The sequence below is a fragment of the Cibotium barometz genome, chromosome 39 (genome assembly GCF_041138505.1).
Source record: "Cibotium barometz isolate CiBa-2024 chromosome 39, ASM4113850v1, whole genome shotgun sequence".
NCBI classification, from domain to species: Eukaryota; Viridiplantae; Streptophyta; class Polypodiopsida; order Cyatheales; family Cibotiaceae; genus Cibotium; species Cibotium barometz.
Window position 1 is genome coordinate 39,378,959 of NC_141084.1, and position 17,028 is coordinate 39,395,986.

The following is a 17,028-nucleotide window of genomic DNA, read 5'->3' on the forward strand; positions in this document are numbered from 1 at the left end:
AGAAGAGTGTGGGGATCGTTGTCCAAGCTTGTGTGAGTTCGGGAAGCAAGCAACCAGCCCTGTAGCAACTCCCAAAGCTCCAACCAGCTCTCCAATATGTTGAATAATGAGTAAAACAGCCCAAAAGGGCCTCTTGAGGGAGGCGCCTTTTTCAGGTGCCACCTCATTGGCCTGGTGGGTACACAAGCTGGCTGACATGTCGTCCCCATAAGGTGTCCAGGTAGGTGTCCAGCCCATAGTGCTCCATTTGTCCTATTTCTATAAGTTTAGGTCCAACCAAATGGGAAATGGCCATAAGCTGTCCAGACTTCATTAATTTTGGTCCAACCAAATGGGAACGCATTATAAGTTGTCCGGCCACTTATTAATGCGTGTGGGCCTGCAAACCAATAAACCTTAGTAGTAAATGAAGTAAGATGTAAATTGAGTGTGGACGCACTTACCACTTGCAAAACCCATAAGCCCACAGTTTTAGGCCCAAACAGGAGTGCACACACGTGTCCATAAGGTGCCCGGGTGTCCCCGGTCCCTCGGACTTCACAAGCCAAAATAACAAGCATTGTCCAGGCAACAAGACAATGTCACACAAAGTAAAATAAAGTTATGGCATGCATCATTTATGCATTGTGCACATGTAAACTTGGAGAACCACCTATCATCATTCTTGTACTTGAAAATATTCCGCCTGCCATCATAACACACCATGTGTGCATGGCCGGAATCCACACGGGCGTCGCCCGAAAAGTCCACAAAAGTCCTGCCATGTCCTTGGACTCATATACATCCACTCATATGATCCATACACATGCCCAGGTATAATACATACATGCATCCGCATGTTTCTAGGCCTGACACGCATCCGCATGTCCCTAGAATATAGGGGTTTGTGACAGTGAGCTAGCATGCACTCCTCTTAGGGGGTTTGTACTAATCACTCGTATTTTGCATTTAGGAGATACGTGGGGTTGTAACACTTGGTATCAAAGAATTAGAACTTGAAGATGTAGTTCTAGGTATAGTGCTAGAAAGAATTGATCTGCTCTACAAGCTATAGCCAATTCCACAATTGTGCATTTGACAGAGGATCTGGTATGGTAGGAGAGCTATGTCATGGGTATCCTGGCTTGGACACCGTCTTGATAGAAACACTTTCAAAGGTCATTTATGACGAGTGTTTAGATATCTGATAGTTCAATTGTTCTCAGGGAGGGAAGGTATTCTTTCTATATCCCCTAGGAACGAGGAATTACCGAATCCTCATAGGATAGGTAATTTGATTAGCTACAACAATTGACTCTGTGATGTCAGATTATCCAATTCCTCGAGAGTTGGATCGAGGGATTGTTGTGTTTCTCACGAGTTTGGTTCGAGTTGGTTTGTTTTTAGTTCCACTAAGATAGTTGGAGGACAGTGGCTCCAGATTTAGTCAGTTCCTATGGGAAGAGTTATGAGTGGAAAATCCATGAATGGTGAACCAAAAAATGGAGTTAGTTGTCAGCTGTAGTTTCAGTTTCCTCTGTTTATTTCCAAGACTCGAAATGTCTTCAACTTGGAAGCCAGTTGCGAGTTTATAACATAGGTTTCCAAGTTTTCTTTCTTACATAGATTTTGTTTCTAAGAGTGGAAACTTTTAAGGAGGGGAAGTATGTTACGTGCCTAGTACTAATCTTTAAGATTAGTGGTCTAATTCACACCGGTTAGGGGAGCCCTTGGATTAGAGGAAGCAAGCTAATACAAGCAACTAAGGCTCATGGTTAATAATACCAAGTATTCTGGCTATTTATGACCGGACAATTATTTATAGATGTAGTAGTCACTATATAAGTGAGACTTGGGGTTAGTATTGTTCACAGAGAGTTATTCACTCTATGGTCTGTGATGAACCAAGATTACCATTAGGAACATGATTGGATTCGACGGATCACGGACGATCATGCCGAAGGCCTCAATAGGCTGGCGTTGGTGGTATACAAGTGCTGACAGACATGGTTCGTGGGATTGGAGCCTTAGCCTCTGGCCCAAGGGAATTTTGCAAAAGCGAACCTCCAGTTGGCCTCCCCCCCTCTTAGGGGATTTGTACTAATCACTTGTGCTTTGCGTTTAGGAGATCCGTGGGGTTGTAACAAGTACACAAGCGGCTAAAGGTACACAAGCGGCTAAAGGTACACAATCAACAAGAGAGCTGTACATCAACTGTCAGATCTAGTAACAAGTACAGTAGGTGCAATAAGTACAATCCGTTCAGCACACCAATAGAGTGCTCAATACAAGGAAGTACACATGCAGGTACAATAAGTGGCAGCAAGAACAAAGTACAGACAAGTACTTGCACAGGTGCAGGCTATGGCACTTCAGTATGGTAGCCAGCAGAACTCCTCGGAATGAATCGACTAGCCGAGAGAGAGAGAGAGAGAGAGAGAGAGAGAGAGAGAGATACTGAGAGTCTACTAAAGACCCAATGGGCCTATGAGACCAAAGCAATACAATAATGTCCATGGCATATCTCATCATGAAATGGAAAATAAAACAGAAAGAAAACATAAACATAGGTGGGTTTAAATGACCAAAGAGGGTGCCCAACGTTTGGGCTTCCTACACATGACTCGAAGAAGAGGTCCAATAGCATCTATTCCCCATTTTTCAAAGGCTCCATAGCTCAAAATATGATGCATAGGCTCTGGAACTAGCATTCTTTTTTGAAAGACTTGGCACTCATGACAACTCCTGCACCAATGATGGATATCCCTGTTCATACTAGGCCACAGCAATCCAGATTTTAATGAAATCTCAATGCCCAAAGGTTATAAAGCCTTTGCCCAATATTTGAAGTGTTAAACAAAATACTTACCGTTAAACAAAATACTTACCACATGTTCACATGCCACAAACCATGTGAGAATACCGGGCATTCACACGGTGCATCCCTTGCCCGTGACTGGACACATCATAGGAGACAATCACACAAAAACAAGTCACGCAAAATCAGTTTCAAGCAAGCAGAGATGTGTACACATGCATTATGCAATGGAACATCTCTTGTTCCTAGAACATGTGGATAGCAAGTCTTCTCGAGCACCGAACAAGCTCAGTGGGAAGCCTAAAACTGGGGTCCATGACAGTGGGTTCCACGTCCTGGTCGCACTACGGGTAACACGAGTGCGGCCACAGTAGGTGACAGTGCAAACGAAGCTCCCTGGCCTCCCGTAACCTAGCACAAAATAGGGCAGAGCCACTTGGGCAGCCAAATGGTAACAATTAGACCCAGGTACATAACAGTTTCATAGACATCTATGTGTAGATATAACCTATTAACTTGTTCTTTACTCGTATCTTTGGCTCAGCAAGCAAGATGTGGATCTCCATCGATATTCACAACCTTTAAAAAAGAATTAAAGAGCTTTGGGATTTATGATCAAGGGAATCTAAAACCCAATTATTGTAGTAAACTGGACAAAAAAAACACAAAAATATATCTATACCAATAAAAAGTTCAGGTTATTCCCAATTCAACAAAAACCTAAGAGTGTCGTCTTGACTCCATGAGATAGCTTCAAATCATCAACTCCATCATGCAACAAAAACATGTTAAAAACAATTGTGTAAAGATGACAACTCCTGGGCACAATTTGAAAAGATAGCTTACCTATCCTCTGCAAAATATATGTGCTTGTTTGTTGGTGGCTGATCAATGGAATGTAATGAAGCTTGAAGCCGTTCCACCTTCTACATTATGTGACATGCAACAAGAAGCAAGTCATCTTCCTTACAAAAATCCTCAACAGAAAGAAATGCTTCACAATCACGCCATCCAAGTAGTTGCATCATCCTCCCTTGGCGTGATCTTACAAGACTACTTTTGTTTCCATACCTTCTGTTCACTCTGTGCTTTACTAAGCACATAGCATATATCTTGAGTCTTCATCAGCATCATTTCTTCATGTGTATATTGTTGAGCAGTGGTCCTGTGTAGCCATCAATGCTTTCAAGAGATTGACACAAAGGCTCACATTGTATTGCAGCTTACTAGCCTTCACTGTCCTGTCCTAGAGGGTGTTTGACCTATTTTAAAACCATGAAAGGACACTATAACCAGGTAGCAGCAGAACTCTTACTGTGGCCTATGAACTCCGTCAATAGTTTTTGACTTTATCATCTTGTAGTAAAACTCATCTGGATTCCGAGTTGCTGCTTTCTCCTTGAGTTTCTGAAGTATCGAAAGCAAAAAAGCGAAAGTCAATAAACACAATCAAGCAATGTACCAAATTACATAACACATACATACTTATTATGGAAGGAACAGAAAAGGGAGGAGGAATAGAAGTATAGGGACCAACCCAGAAATCTGGGATATACAAAGGAACGGCACCAGGAGAGCCCAACAGGTATAGCGAGTGTCATGAAGATCCTAACCCAGGGGAGCCCTCACACTTCAAGCACGACTCTAGATCCTTAATGATTCAACCAGTTATGAGTCTGGATTCTGACTGGGCCATCTACAAGATTATACCCCAAAACAGAGAGATACAACCCAGAATTCAGGAGCAACCAGTTATAAGTCCAGATTCAGACTGGGTCCACTACAAGATTACACTCCAAAACAGAGATACAACAGAAAATTCAGGAGAACCCAGTCAAGAGTGAAAGTGCCATAGATAATAACAAGCCCCAGCGGCCCCCATGGGCCAACCCCCCCTTAGAGTATTTTAATACCCAAGGAGAAAATATCATGTACAAGCTTTGAGGGCCTTACTCTCCCCACCGGAGATGCTGGATTATCCATATACAAATGCCATAACATAACCCAACACGAGGCAACCATAAATTCAGCCGGTACACAGGCTGTAGAAATGTAGAGCCAACAATATAATCCATATACCTCTGTGTGGGTACTGATTCTTCCCCAAAAACCACGGGTGTTCATGCAATAGAGCTGGTATAGCAAGTATAGCTCTCCATTCAGCCGGTACAGCAATAACGTGGGCTGGTACAATAGGTACACTGTAACAGGCCTTCGTAAGGGCTATGGCACGGGTACTTAGCTTAGCTTCAAGAAAACAACAACTTCACACGTAAAACCTTGAGAGAATCTGAAAATAAACAGAAGAGAGAGGAGAGAGAGAGAAGACACCACACTAGGGGTTGGAATAGCCTTGGGCCCAACCCCCCCCAACCCCCCCTAGAGTTATATTAGATAAAACTAAAACACCTTGGAGTAGTGTTGAGTACAGGCTCTTAGAGCTAGAGAGCTTTCTTGTCTTTTTACGTCTCAACAAAGAGAGAATAGCTGAATTTATAGTTCTTGCCCAAAAGCACTTTAAAAGAAATGGAGCATATGAGAAAGCTTTTGCAGGCACAAGAGCAAGAGCTGAAATTTTTGCATGAAGATCCCCATGTGCAAAGTGCCATTGAAGCAAGGAAAGCCGATGCAATGGTAGATGTGACTTTTGAGTCCATGGCACGGGAAGTGAGAAAGAAGCCAAGCGAGTTGGCACTTTCTTATCTCCTCCGCAAAGGTGACATCAAAGAGGGGAAAGATGGAGAGCTGAAATTCAGAAATCCACCTCGCTTGAAGCATGGAGATCCCATCTCAAAGGTTGAGGTCTTTTATGCAAAGGGAAAAGGTGACAGTCACCTCTCGTCATGCATCTTCTCCACAAGGCACAAAGCCTGACAGGTATATGTATGCTAGTGCTCATGGAGGGTATGATGGTCACATGCATTCAAGACATGTATCTCATGGTAGGGGTGACAGGTCTGCCACTAGAAGAGCTTTGCCTTCTGAGTTGTCCCATGGAGAGACATTGCCTTATGCAGGAAAGTCACATGTATCCGATTCTCAAGTTCGTGGAGCACATGCCACCGTGCTTCATAAAACTTCCATGATGGCCCATGGAGCCCATGAAGATAGGGCTGCCCCGTCGGATAAGGGGAAAAGAAAAAGAGAGGACCATAAGCCTCATGCCAGAAAGCTCAAGGAATTTAAAGCAGGTGACAAGTCTGTTAAGTTTGATGTTTTTCATGGAGAGCATGATGCTTCCAAAGTGCTAGCATTTGTGGCACAGTTTGACATTGCTTTTAGCGATGAGGACTTCACTGAAAGTCTAAAGTACACCATGCTAGCATGTTTTTGAAAGGGACCGCTGCTCATTGGTGGATCACTGAAAAGATCACCAAGGACCCCATTTGCACCTGGAAGAAGTTTTAAGGACAGATTCTATGCTCAGTTTTTGCCACCAAATGCGGAGCAAACTCTCACCCAAAAGTGGGATAGACTTGAGCAAGGAGATAATGAAAGTGTGCAACAGTATGTCAACAAGTTTTGGAAAGTGTTGCTGGAGGTAACTCCTTTTATGCGAATCACTGAGGATGAAAGAAAGAGGAAGTTTCGCTCCGGATTGCAACCAGCTTATCGTTCGGGCATTGAATTGCACCCGAAATATACTTTGCAACAGCTTACAGCCTCTGCTCTTGCTATGGAGCAATTGGTGCTCAAAATTAAGTAAGATCAGGGCAGTTCAAAGGGGATTCCATCCCACTTGCAAAGAGAGCAATATGCCAAGGAGGGAAAATGTTTTTTTTGTGGCAGCAAAGACCACATGTTTCGACAATGCCTTGACCGCAAACCAAAGCACGAGGACAAGCAGACCAAGGCTAATGTACATGCAATTCCCGATATGGAGGGAAACACAAATCATGATGCAAAAGAGCGGATGGTATGCAAGGCTTGGGGTCAAATCAAGGATCAACCCGCCTTATTCATGTTTGATGACTGTGCAACCGATAACTTCATCTCTATACAAACGGCAGCTGCTTTGGGTATTGAGGTTGAGAACATGGGACCCCAGATTGAAGCCGAAGCTGCTTTTGTTGGTAAAGAGGTGCAGGTTACCCCATTGATAGGGAAGTTGCGCATACATATCCAGGGCTACCTTGATAATGAACATTTCTTAGTTGCACCACTAAATGGATGTGATGTATTGCTGGGCAAGCCATGGCATCATAGGCTTGAGCCCCGCAAAGAGTACAAGACCAACATGATTTCTTTTATGCATAGAGGCCACATGCATTTCATTGATGCTGGCAAAAAAGGGGATTCCATCCCACTTGTATCTCACATCCAAATTAATAAAGCAATGAAAAAGAGTCTTTCTGCGTACTTGGTTTTTGTTCGTGATAGCATTGTACCAAGTCATCAAAATGTGGATGCTACGACTTATGATAGGCTGAATTTTCTTCATGCATTCAACGACTGTTTTGCTGATGCATTGTCAGGTGAATTAACTCCCCAAAGGCCCGAGGATCATCGCATAGATCTTGTGCCAGGTAGTTCTCCACCTAACAAACCCGCATACCGTGTGAGTGCCGCACAACAAGAAGAGATCATGAAGCAAGTAAATGAGCTTTTAGAGAAAGGTTTGGTTCAGCCTAGTTCCTCACCTTATTGCTCTCCTATGCTTCTTGTTCAAAAGAAAGACGGGTCATTCTGCATGTGTGTGGACTATAGAGCTTTAAATAAGCTTACCATCAAGAACAGATTCCCAATTCCACATATTGATGACATTTTGGATAAGCTTGATGGTTCGGCTTGTTTCAGCCGTCTTGATGTGAAGAGTGGTTATCACCAAATACGAGTGGTGCCCCAAGATGTCCATAAAACTGCATTCAGGACAGCCTTTGGATTATATGAATTTTTGGTAATGCCTTTCGGTCTCACCAATGCTCCTGCCACGTTTAATCGTATGATGGATAGGATATTCCGACCCCATCGCAAATTCACAGGAGTATTCTTTGATGATATCTTGGTTTTCTCCAAGAATGAGCAGGAACATAGAACTCATTTGGTAACAGTGTTCGAAGAGTTGTGGAAGCATAAACTTTTCATTAATGCCAAGAAAAGTGAGTTCTTCCTTTCAGAGATACATTATCTGGGTCACATTGTATCCAAAGATGGAGTAACAATGGATCCTGTAAAGATAGAGACCATTCGGAATTGGTCAGAATTGCAAATCGTACATCAAGTACGTAGTTTTCTGGGATTATGTTCATATTATAGGCGTTTCATAGGCATTTTGCTATGATAGCCACCCCTCTACATGATCTCACAAAGAAGAAAACCGCTTTTAAATGGACTTCAAAAGAACAGGATACTTTCTTGCAACTCAAGCATGCTATCATATGTGGACCTGTATTGATTGTTCCTGATTTGCAAAGATCATTCGTAGTAGAATGTGATGCCTGTGGCGATTGTATAGGGGCTGTCCTAAATCAAGAAGGGCATGCAGTTGCATACGAGAGCCGTTGTTTGCATGATGCTTAGTTTCATATGGATATCTATGACAAAGAGCTCTTGGCTGTAATTCATGCTTTAAAGATATGGAAACATTATCTTCTTGGGGCTGAATTTGTAGTCAAGACAGATCATCAAAGCTTGAGATACTTTTTATCTCAAACAAAGCTTTCAGAGAAGCAGATGAGAATGGCAAACTTTCTTTCCATGTTTCATTTTCAGATTGTGCATACTCCACCACAAAAGAAAAATGTGGTGGCAGATGCATTATCCAGGAGGCCTCATGTGGCTGTAGTCTCAGTGGCCTCTCATGGGGACTTATCTGCTATGCGAGATTTGTATCATTTGGATGCTGACTTTTGCCATGTATGGACTGGTCACTCACATGCCTCTTATGTTATCAACAAGGGTTATCTTATGAAGGATAATTGCCTATGCGTCGTGAAGGATTTGCGTCCAAAGGTTATGGAGGAATTTCACGCTACACCTTATGCTGGTCATAGAGGTATCATTCCCACTACACGCATGATTGAGAGATATTTCTTTTGGCCAAGCATCCGTAAAGACATTGAGGCTTATGTACGTGCATGTATTACTTGCCAAACAGTGAAATTTGACAGGCAAAAACCTCCAGGTTTGCTTCAGCCATTGCCTATTCCCTCGCAACCTTGGGAAAGTATTACTATGGATTTTATTATGGCCTTGCCTAGATCTCAGCATGGGAATGATGCTATTTGGACCATTGTGGACAGGTTCAGCAAGCAAGCTCATTTCTTGCCCGTCAAGAAAACCATTAAAGTTGATCATATGGTAAAGCTTTTGTTGGGGTAAAGGCGTTATGCCCACCCTTATAGTGTGTACAAGCCCATAAGTTATAGTACATAGTACACTTAGTACTTTTAATGTACTAAGTGCACTGTGTGTACTAGTGCAATATACATGTGTGATAGGGGAGTCACACACTCTCATGCCTCATGAGTTGACTTATCCCCACAACTCTCTCTCTCTCTCCCTTGTTCTTCTCTGTGTATGTCTCCCACATAACCTAACCCTAATTCCTGTTTCTCCCACACAACTGGTATCAGAGCTTAGTGATCCCTCCCTCTTCCCTCTTCTCCTTGATAGCTGAACGAGCTGCTTGCTTTGCTGCTGTCATACTACAGCTGTGGGCAGAGAGCGCTGAGCAGCGCACAGCACTGAAGAAATAGTGCAAGGCATCAACACTCGCAGCAAGGCCCTTCAGCGTGAGCAGCTTGCATCAGGGTCACAGCAGCCAGGCGGACAAGGAGTCAGGCGCAGCCAATCAAGCGAAGAAGCAGGCTGCGAACCAGAGCCAGGCGTCCAATGAAGGCGAACATACAAGCTGGCTGCTGGGCGTGAGCGAAGAGGCGACGTCAATAAAAACACGCTTGTCGCGTGTAGCAACCAGGCGAGTGTGGTAACAAAACACGTGTAGCGAGCACTAGGCGAAGGCAGGCGAACACCTCTATGAGTCGCACGTCGCGTTAGCGTTGGTAGCCACAAAAAGCGTAGGAGCCAAAGGAAACATCAATCTACGCCAAGCGTTTTGCAAGGAGAGCTACGCAGCCCAGCCCGTACAGTACCTGCAGCTGATCTAAATCTGCAGCACAGCAGGTGCATCTCCATCAACACGAGCAGCACCAGCATTAGAATTGCCCCCCTCTCCTGCAACAGCATCTGCAATCATCATTCAGCCTGCAAATTGAAGAAAAATCAGAAAATTACAAGGTATTTTTCTCAATTTTTTTTTGGGATTTGCAATTGAGCAAGTACAATCAACAATTGGGCAGATACAGGTGTCGAATTGCTCAATTTTGAGCAAAATTGGCAAAATTGGGTGACATTGGTCACAATCAGGATCAATTTACAGGACATTGGTCACAATCAGGATCAATTTGCAAGAAATTGGATGTCGAAATTTGGGGATTTTGATGTAATTGTGCAATTAAGCACTCATACATGCTGTATGATGTGAAAAATCGCACATTTGGGCAAAATTGCAGCAAATTGCAGTGCAAATCAAGGGGCTTTTGTGCCGATTTGGTTGATTTGCATGCACGCGATCGCATTTGATGCTGTGGATAATGTGCTGATGCCTTACAAGCACTCAATGTGCCTGTGAATCAAGGGGCTTTCATGTATTTGATGTATATGTGGCCAGGGGGAAGCATCGTGAACACTCTGGATGCCTTCATGTGCGTAAATGTACCATGTCTGATCAAAAATTGATCTTAAATCAAGGGGCTTTTCAAGTTCGTATGCTTGTTGAGCTTGGCAAAGCAGCAGGCAAGACATTTATGCCTTGAATCCTCAAAAATCAGCTTGCAGTCAAGGGGCTTTTGCCCAATTTCTGTTCGGGACTGTTTTATGCAGTGTTCGGGACTGTCAAAGTCTGATTTTCACTCATTTGGACAGCCAGAAGAGCATTTATTGCTACTGTACCTGCTGGTACAGATTTGGCACAGCTTTGTGCATGTTTTGGCATGGCTGTACACTGTTTTGAGTGACCAAAAGGTTCAATTTCAGCTGCTGTACTTGTCGGTACAGGTTTGGTACATCATTGGTGAGCACTTGGTACTGCTGTACAGTACTTTGGAAGGGCAACAGAGCACATTTAAGGTGCTGTCCAAAATCTGCAGCAACCAGATTTTGGTGATTTCATCACATAAAGTGGGAGAAAAGTTGCATTTGTGCTTCCGCAGTGGGAGATAAAGCTTGGGAGAACAACTGTGAGCACTTTGTGTGCTTTTGGTGCAGTGTTTGCACATTTTGCAGGGAGTCAGGCATTGACAGGTTGCATTTTGCTATGGCAACTGCAGGTGAGAGCTCTTCATTGCTTCACATCAAGAAGCTTGAAGGCTCGCATAATTATGATATTTGGCAAACCCAGTGCTACAATGTGTTGCTCCAGAAAAAGCAGCACAAGCCTATCAAAGAAAGGGGTGTGATGCCCGCTTCTCTTACTGCTGAAGAGTGGGAAGATATGGATGAGCTGGCAAGATCTACTATCATGTTGTCTGTGTCAAACTCTTTACTTTTCAGCATTCGTGAAGAGAAGACAGCTTGGGGAATGTGGCAAAGATTGCAGGACTTGTATGCCCAACAAAGTGCCTCAAGCAAAGTGTATTGGTTGAAGAAACTCATAGGTCTTCAGATGAAGGAAGGGGCGTCTATGACAGCCCATCTAAATGAGTTTAATGGTATTGTCAGCCAGGTCATTAATCAAAAGTTGGCAATGGACGATGAGTTCAAAGCCACTTTTCTATTATGCACTTTGCCAGAGAGTTGGGACACATTCAGGACAGCCACTAGCAATTCGAATGCTATGCTGTCATATGCAGATGTTGAGGGTGCTCTTCTTCAAGAAGAGATGAACAGGAAAAACAACTCTGTTGGAAAGTCCAATGCAATGAATGCACGTGGGAGATCCCAGCAAAGGGGGAAAAGCCAAGAAAGGGGAAGGAGCAAGTCTCGCTCCAAAAAGGATTTGGAATGCCATTATTGTGGCAAGAAGGGACACATTAAAAAGCAATGCTACAAATGGAAAAATGATCAAAAAGAAAAGGGAAAAGGCAAAGACAAAGAGAAGGATGAAGCCAAAGATGTAAAGCCAAAGGGCAAAAGTGGAGTCAAGATTGAAGAAATCAATGTGTCACATGCAGGTGGCAGTGAGGATGCGGTCCTCTTTACGTCTTCACTTGATGCCCATTCACTTCTTACAGGTGGTCATGGTATGCACTCATGGATCATTGATTCAGGTGCCTCCTTTCATGTCACAGGTTGCAGAGACTTGTTTGTCAGGTATACTGCTAGCAATGAAGGAGTGGTTTATTTGGGTGATAACCATGCATGCAAGATTCTTGGCAGAGGTGATGTGAGGCTTGTGTTTTCAGATGGCTCACAGCTTATGCTCCATGATGTCAGGCATGTGCCTGAGATCAAGAAGAATCTGCTTTCTACTGGACAGCTTGATGATGCTGATTATGTTACCACATTTGGTCGTGGAAAGTGGAAAATTAGTAAGGGCTCACTGGTTGTTGCCAGAGGCTCTAAGGTGGACACTCTTTACTTTATGCATGCAGGTGTTTGTCACCATGCTAATGTAAATGCAACCGAGCTGCCGGAAATCTCTATGTGGCATAGCCGGTTGGGACACATGAGTGTCAAAGGAATGGAGCAATTGTCTCGTTTGGGTTACTTGCCTTCTCTAAAGTTTTCAAGTTTTCAGTTTTGTGAGCATTGTATATATGGCAGGCAACTGCAGTGCCCCCACAAGAAAGCTCTTGGACAGAAAGATGCTCAGTTAGAGCTTGTGCATACAGATGTATGTGAGATGCCTCACCTTTCTTTGGGAGGGGCAAAATACTTTGTGTCTTTTATAGATGATGCCACACGCAAGGTGTGGGTCTATCCTCTTCGTTTGAAGAGTGATACATTCTCAGTGTTTGAAGAGTGATACATTCTCAGTGTTTCAGAAGTTTGTTGCTCTTGTTGAGAATCAAACTCGCAAAACACTGAAGGCTTTGCGTTCCGACAATGGTGGAGAGTATATGTCAAAACAGTTTCAGGACTTTTGTGATGCTAAAGGCATCAAGAGGGAGCTCTCTACTCCTTATGATCCTCCACAAAACGGGACAGCAGAGAGGATGAACAGGACCATTCAGGAAAAGGTCGTTCTATGTTGTCACATGCTGCATTACCTCATGGTTTTTGGGCTGAAGCTGTTATGACAGCTGTTCACCTTATAAACAGGTCACCTAACACGAGGCTTGGTGGGAAAGTGCCAGAAGAAGTATGGACAGGGAAGCCTCCGTCATACAAGCACTGGAGAGTGTTTGGTTGCGTTGCGTACGTGCACATACGCAGGGAAATGCGCACCAAACTTGATCCTAAGTCTCACAAATGCATATTCCTAGGATATGGTGACAGAGGTGAAATGGGGTATAGACTTTGGGATCCCGTGAATAGAAAGATCATACGCAGCAATGATGTCATTTTTGATGAAACATGCATGTATAAGGAGCCTGCAAGGCAACAGGAGCCTGGCAGAGTCATCTTTGATGATGATGGACATCATGGACAACAACCAAGGGCTGTAAATCAGCCATTACAGCAGCAAAACCAGCCCTTAAATGGTGCTGAAAATGGTCCAAATGGACAGCCAGAGATGGCAGAAGATATCCCTATGGATATACCACAGTTAGAGGAGATACCGGGCATGATATTTCAGCCTTATGGCATGGAACAGGAGCCACCAATGGGTGATATGCAGGCTGGACAGCAACCTGCAAATGATGGTCATTGGGTACGGAGGTCCACTAGACCCTCCAGAGCCCCTGACAGGTTTGTTCCAGGGGTTGACTATTTGATGCTTACTGACTGTGGGGAGCCCTCATGTTATAAGGAGGCTTTACAAAGGGCAGACAAGGCTCTATGGGAGCGTGCCATGAAGTCAGAGATGGATTCTCTGCATAAAAATGGAACTTGGAAGTTGGTGCATTTGCCTGCAGGCAAGAAGGTTTTGCCATGCAAGTGGGTTTACAGGCTCAAAGTTGCACCAGATGCAAAGCCAAGATACAAAGCCAGGTTAGTGGCTAAGGGCTTCAAGCAGGAATATGGTGTGTATGCCATGGTTGCTACTAGGCCGGACATTGCATTTGCAGTGGGAGTGGTTTCTAGATACATGGCCAACCCTGGCAAGAAGCATTGGGAAGCAGTGAAAGGTGTCATGAGATACCTGAAGGGCACACAGGATATGTGCATTTGCTTTGGCAAACAGGATGCATTAGTGCATGGTTACACGGATTCGGATTATGCCGGTCATCCAGATAACCGCAAGTCTACTACCGGTTATGTGTTTACATTCACAGGAGGTGCTGTGTCATGGATATCCAGGATGCAGAAGTGCACAGCCTTATCTACTACAGAGGCCGAGTATATTGCAGCCACAGAGGCTTGCAAGGAGGCATTATGGCTATCTCGGTTAGTGGTTGATTTGGGTTATACAGGGGATATTCCATTGTTGCATTGTGACAGTCAGAGTGCCATCCAGTTGGCAAAGAACCCTGTCTTTCATGCAAAGACGAAGCATGTGGATGTGAAGTATCACTTCATCAGAGAGGTGATAGAGAACAAGCAAATTCAGCTTGTTAAGATTCACACGGATGACAACCCGGCTGATCTGTTGACAAAGAGTTTGCCTCCGGAGCGGTTTGCTCATTGCAGACACTTGATGGGCATTGGATGAGGCCAGTTTCAGCCTTGATATGGCCTTGTATATTATCATGTACATGCTGATTTTTCTTTTCCTTTACTTAAGGGCACTTTGCCTTTAAGTGGGAGGTTGTTGGGGTAAAGGCGTTATGCCCACCCTTATAGTGTGTACAAGCCCATAAGTTATAGTACATAGTACACTTAGTACTTTTAATGTACTAAGTGCACTATGTGTACTAGTGCAATATACATGTGTGATAGGGGAGTCACACACTCTCATGCCTCATGAGTTGACTTATCCCCACAACTCTCTCTCTCTCTCCCTTGTTCTTCTCTGTGTATGTCTCCCACATGACCTAACCCTAATTGTGCAATATACATGTGTGATAGGGGAGTCACACACTCTCATGCCTCATGAGTTGACTTATCCCCACAACTCTCTCTCTCTCTCCCTTGTTCTTCTCTGTGTATGTCTCCCACATGACCTAACCCTAATTCCTGTTTCTCCCACACAGCTTTTTCTTGCTAATATCTTCAAGCATCATGGTACGCCTAAATCCATTGTTGGGGATAGAGATCCCAGGACTACGAGCCTCTTTTGGAGGGCTTTATTTGATAACATGGGTACTAAACTTGAGTTTTCATCAGCTTATCATCCCCAAACAGATGGCCAAAGTGAAGCTGCAAATTCAGCCGTGTTGGATTTGTTGAAGTGTTATGTGGCAGATCAAAAGACTGCATGGGAGAAGTATCTTCCACTTGTTGAGTTTGCCTACAACAACACGATCCATGCCTCCACAGGAAAGGCTCCGTTTGAGATTATTTATGGCAGAGTTGTATTGCCACCCATCCTTCGTACAAAGGATGAGATTTTTGCAGCTGATGAATATGTTCGTGACTTGGATGTAGCCTTTGCTCAGGTACGGACAGCCATTGCAAGGTCTCAAGATAAGCATAAAATGGCTGCTGACAAGCATAGAAGGGACATGCAAGTCAAAGAAGGTGATTGGGTTTGGCTGAAATTTGAGAAGGCCAGGCTTCGGAAGAGGCCAAGACAAGAAGGATCATATCCTAAGCTTTCTCCTCGCTATTATGGACCCTTCAAGGTGATTCAAAAGATCAATGAAGTGTCATGCAGGCTTGCTTTACCTAGTCACTGGAAGATTCACAACACATTTCATGTGAGTCTTTTTTCAGAAATATGTGGGGCAAGATCCTGACGAGCCCGTCACAGAAGATCCGCCAAAGATTGATGAGCTTGAGGAGATCCTCCAGCCAGAACAGATTGTCTTTCACAAGGAGCAAAAGCTACCTGCAGGAAAGCTTTCCAGGAGATACCTTGTGAAGTTCAAAAATTATTTGCCCATTGATGCAAAGTGGGTAAATGAGGATTATTTTACTGATTACCCACAGTTGTTACAGGCATATCTTGAGGCTTTTCAGTTGAGGACAACTCTTTAGAAGCCCGGGGGGATGTCACCAATTGGCCGACCATTTGGTCCATCTCCAGTTTTGTCTCTCGTTCACTTGAGGCCAGGTCGGTGTCTCATGTGAAGAGGCCAGTATTTTTGCTTAACATGGACAGGAGCTAGACTGGTTCCACCCGTGTGTTAGCAAGATGGTGTCGTATGGACGGGAGCCAGACTGGTGCCACCCGTGTATGACCTGGACTGTGTTCTATCCATGGGATTGTCATGCCATGGAAGAGCCAGTATTTGTGCCGTGTCTTGCCTACGGGACTGTCACTCCATAGGGAGGCTCGTGCCTGGAACTGTGTTTTACCTATGGGACTGTCACTCCATAGGAAGACCAAGATTTATGTTTTCTGTCGTGCCATTTTTGTGCCGACAGATGTTTTGTACTTGTTCCATGAACGGGAGATATGTCCATGATACTATTTGCACATGCACTCATGTTTTGCATGTTAGAAACTGTTTTCGCATGACTTGTATTCTTGTGTTTGCCTGCTTGACGTGCCACTTACTGAGCGGGAACGCCTACCAGTGAGTCGTGGAGTTTGTTCTGTCTTCTGACGAGTTTTGTTGCGTGTGAACAAGTGGTAAGTGTATTGCACTTGTTGGTTTAATAGTTTTAATTCTAACCTTTCATTTTCTAAGGTTGTAAGTTCACATTCATTTAAAAGTGGGCACCCATTATGAGCACCCACATATGGGCCAAGGTGGGGAGCCACACTTAACCCTTTATGTGTGTGGGGGTGGGTGCATGGCCACCTACCCACACCACACTTTGAAGTTGGCCGCCCCCATGCAAGCTTGGGGAGCCGGCCAACTGTGGTCGTGTAACTCTTCTCCAATCTCTACAAAAGAGAGCGACCACCCCGCTGGAAAAAGGACAGAACCGGCGATCGTCTCCTCCTCTTCAGGCTGCGCCATCTCCACCTCCACAAGCAGACAGCTGCGTTTGTTCTCCGGTTCTGCACTCTCCTCTACAGGCTGCGTGGGGCTGCCTTCTCCTCTGCAAGTGGCCATAGCAGGCAGCTGTGCTCC

At 44.3% G+C, this 17,028-nt stretch overlaps 1 protein-coding gene across 4 annotated transcripts in view; it reads right to left on the reverse strand.

The window, feature by feature from the left end:
* EDA14 (embryo sac development arrest 14) overlaps positions 1-17,028 on the reverse strand; it is a 60,998-nt gene that overhangs the window by 28,063 nt on the left and 15,907 nt on the right. For all 4 annotated transcript variants that reach the window (XM_086778713.1, XM_086778712.1, XM_086778711.1 and 1 more), the window contains exons 4-6: positions 4,113-4,204; positions 3,869-3,962; positions 3,644-3,723 (exon numbers count right to left, since the gene is read on the reverse strand). In XM_086778713.1, the coding sequence (XP_086634839.1) occupies positions 3,644-3,723; positions 3,869-3,962; positions 4,113-4,204 (266 nt within the window). The remainder of the gene's footprint in view (positions 1-3,643; positions 3,724-3,868; positions 3,963-4,112; positions 4,205-17,028) is intronic.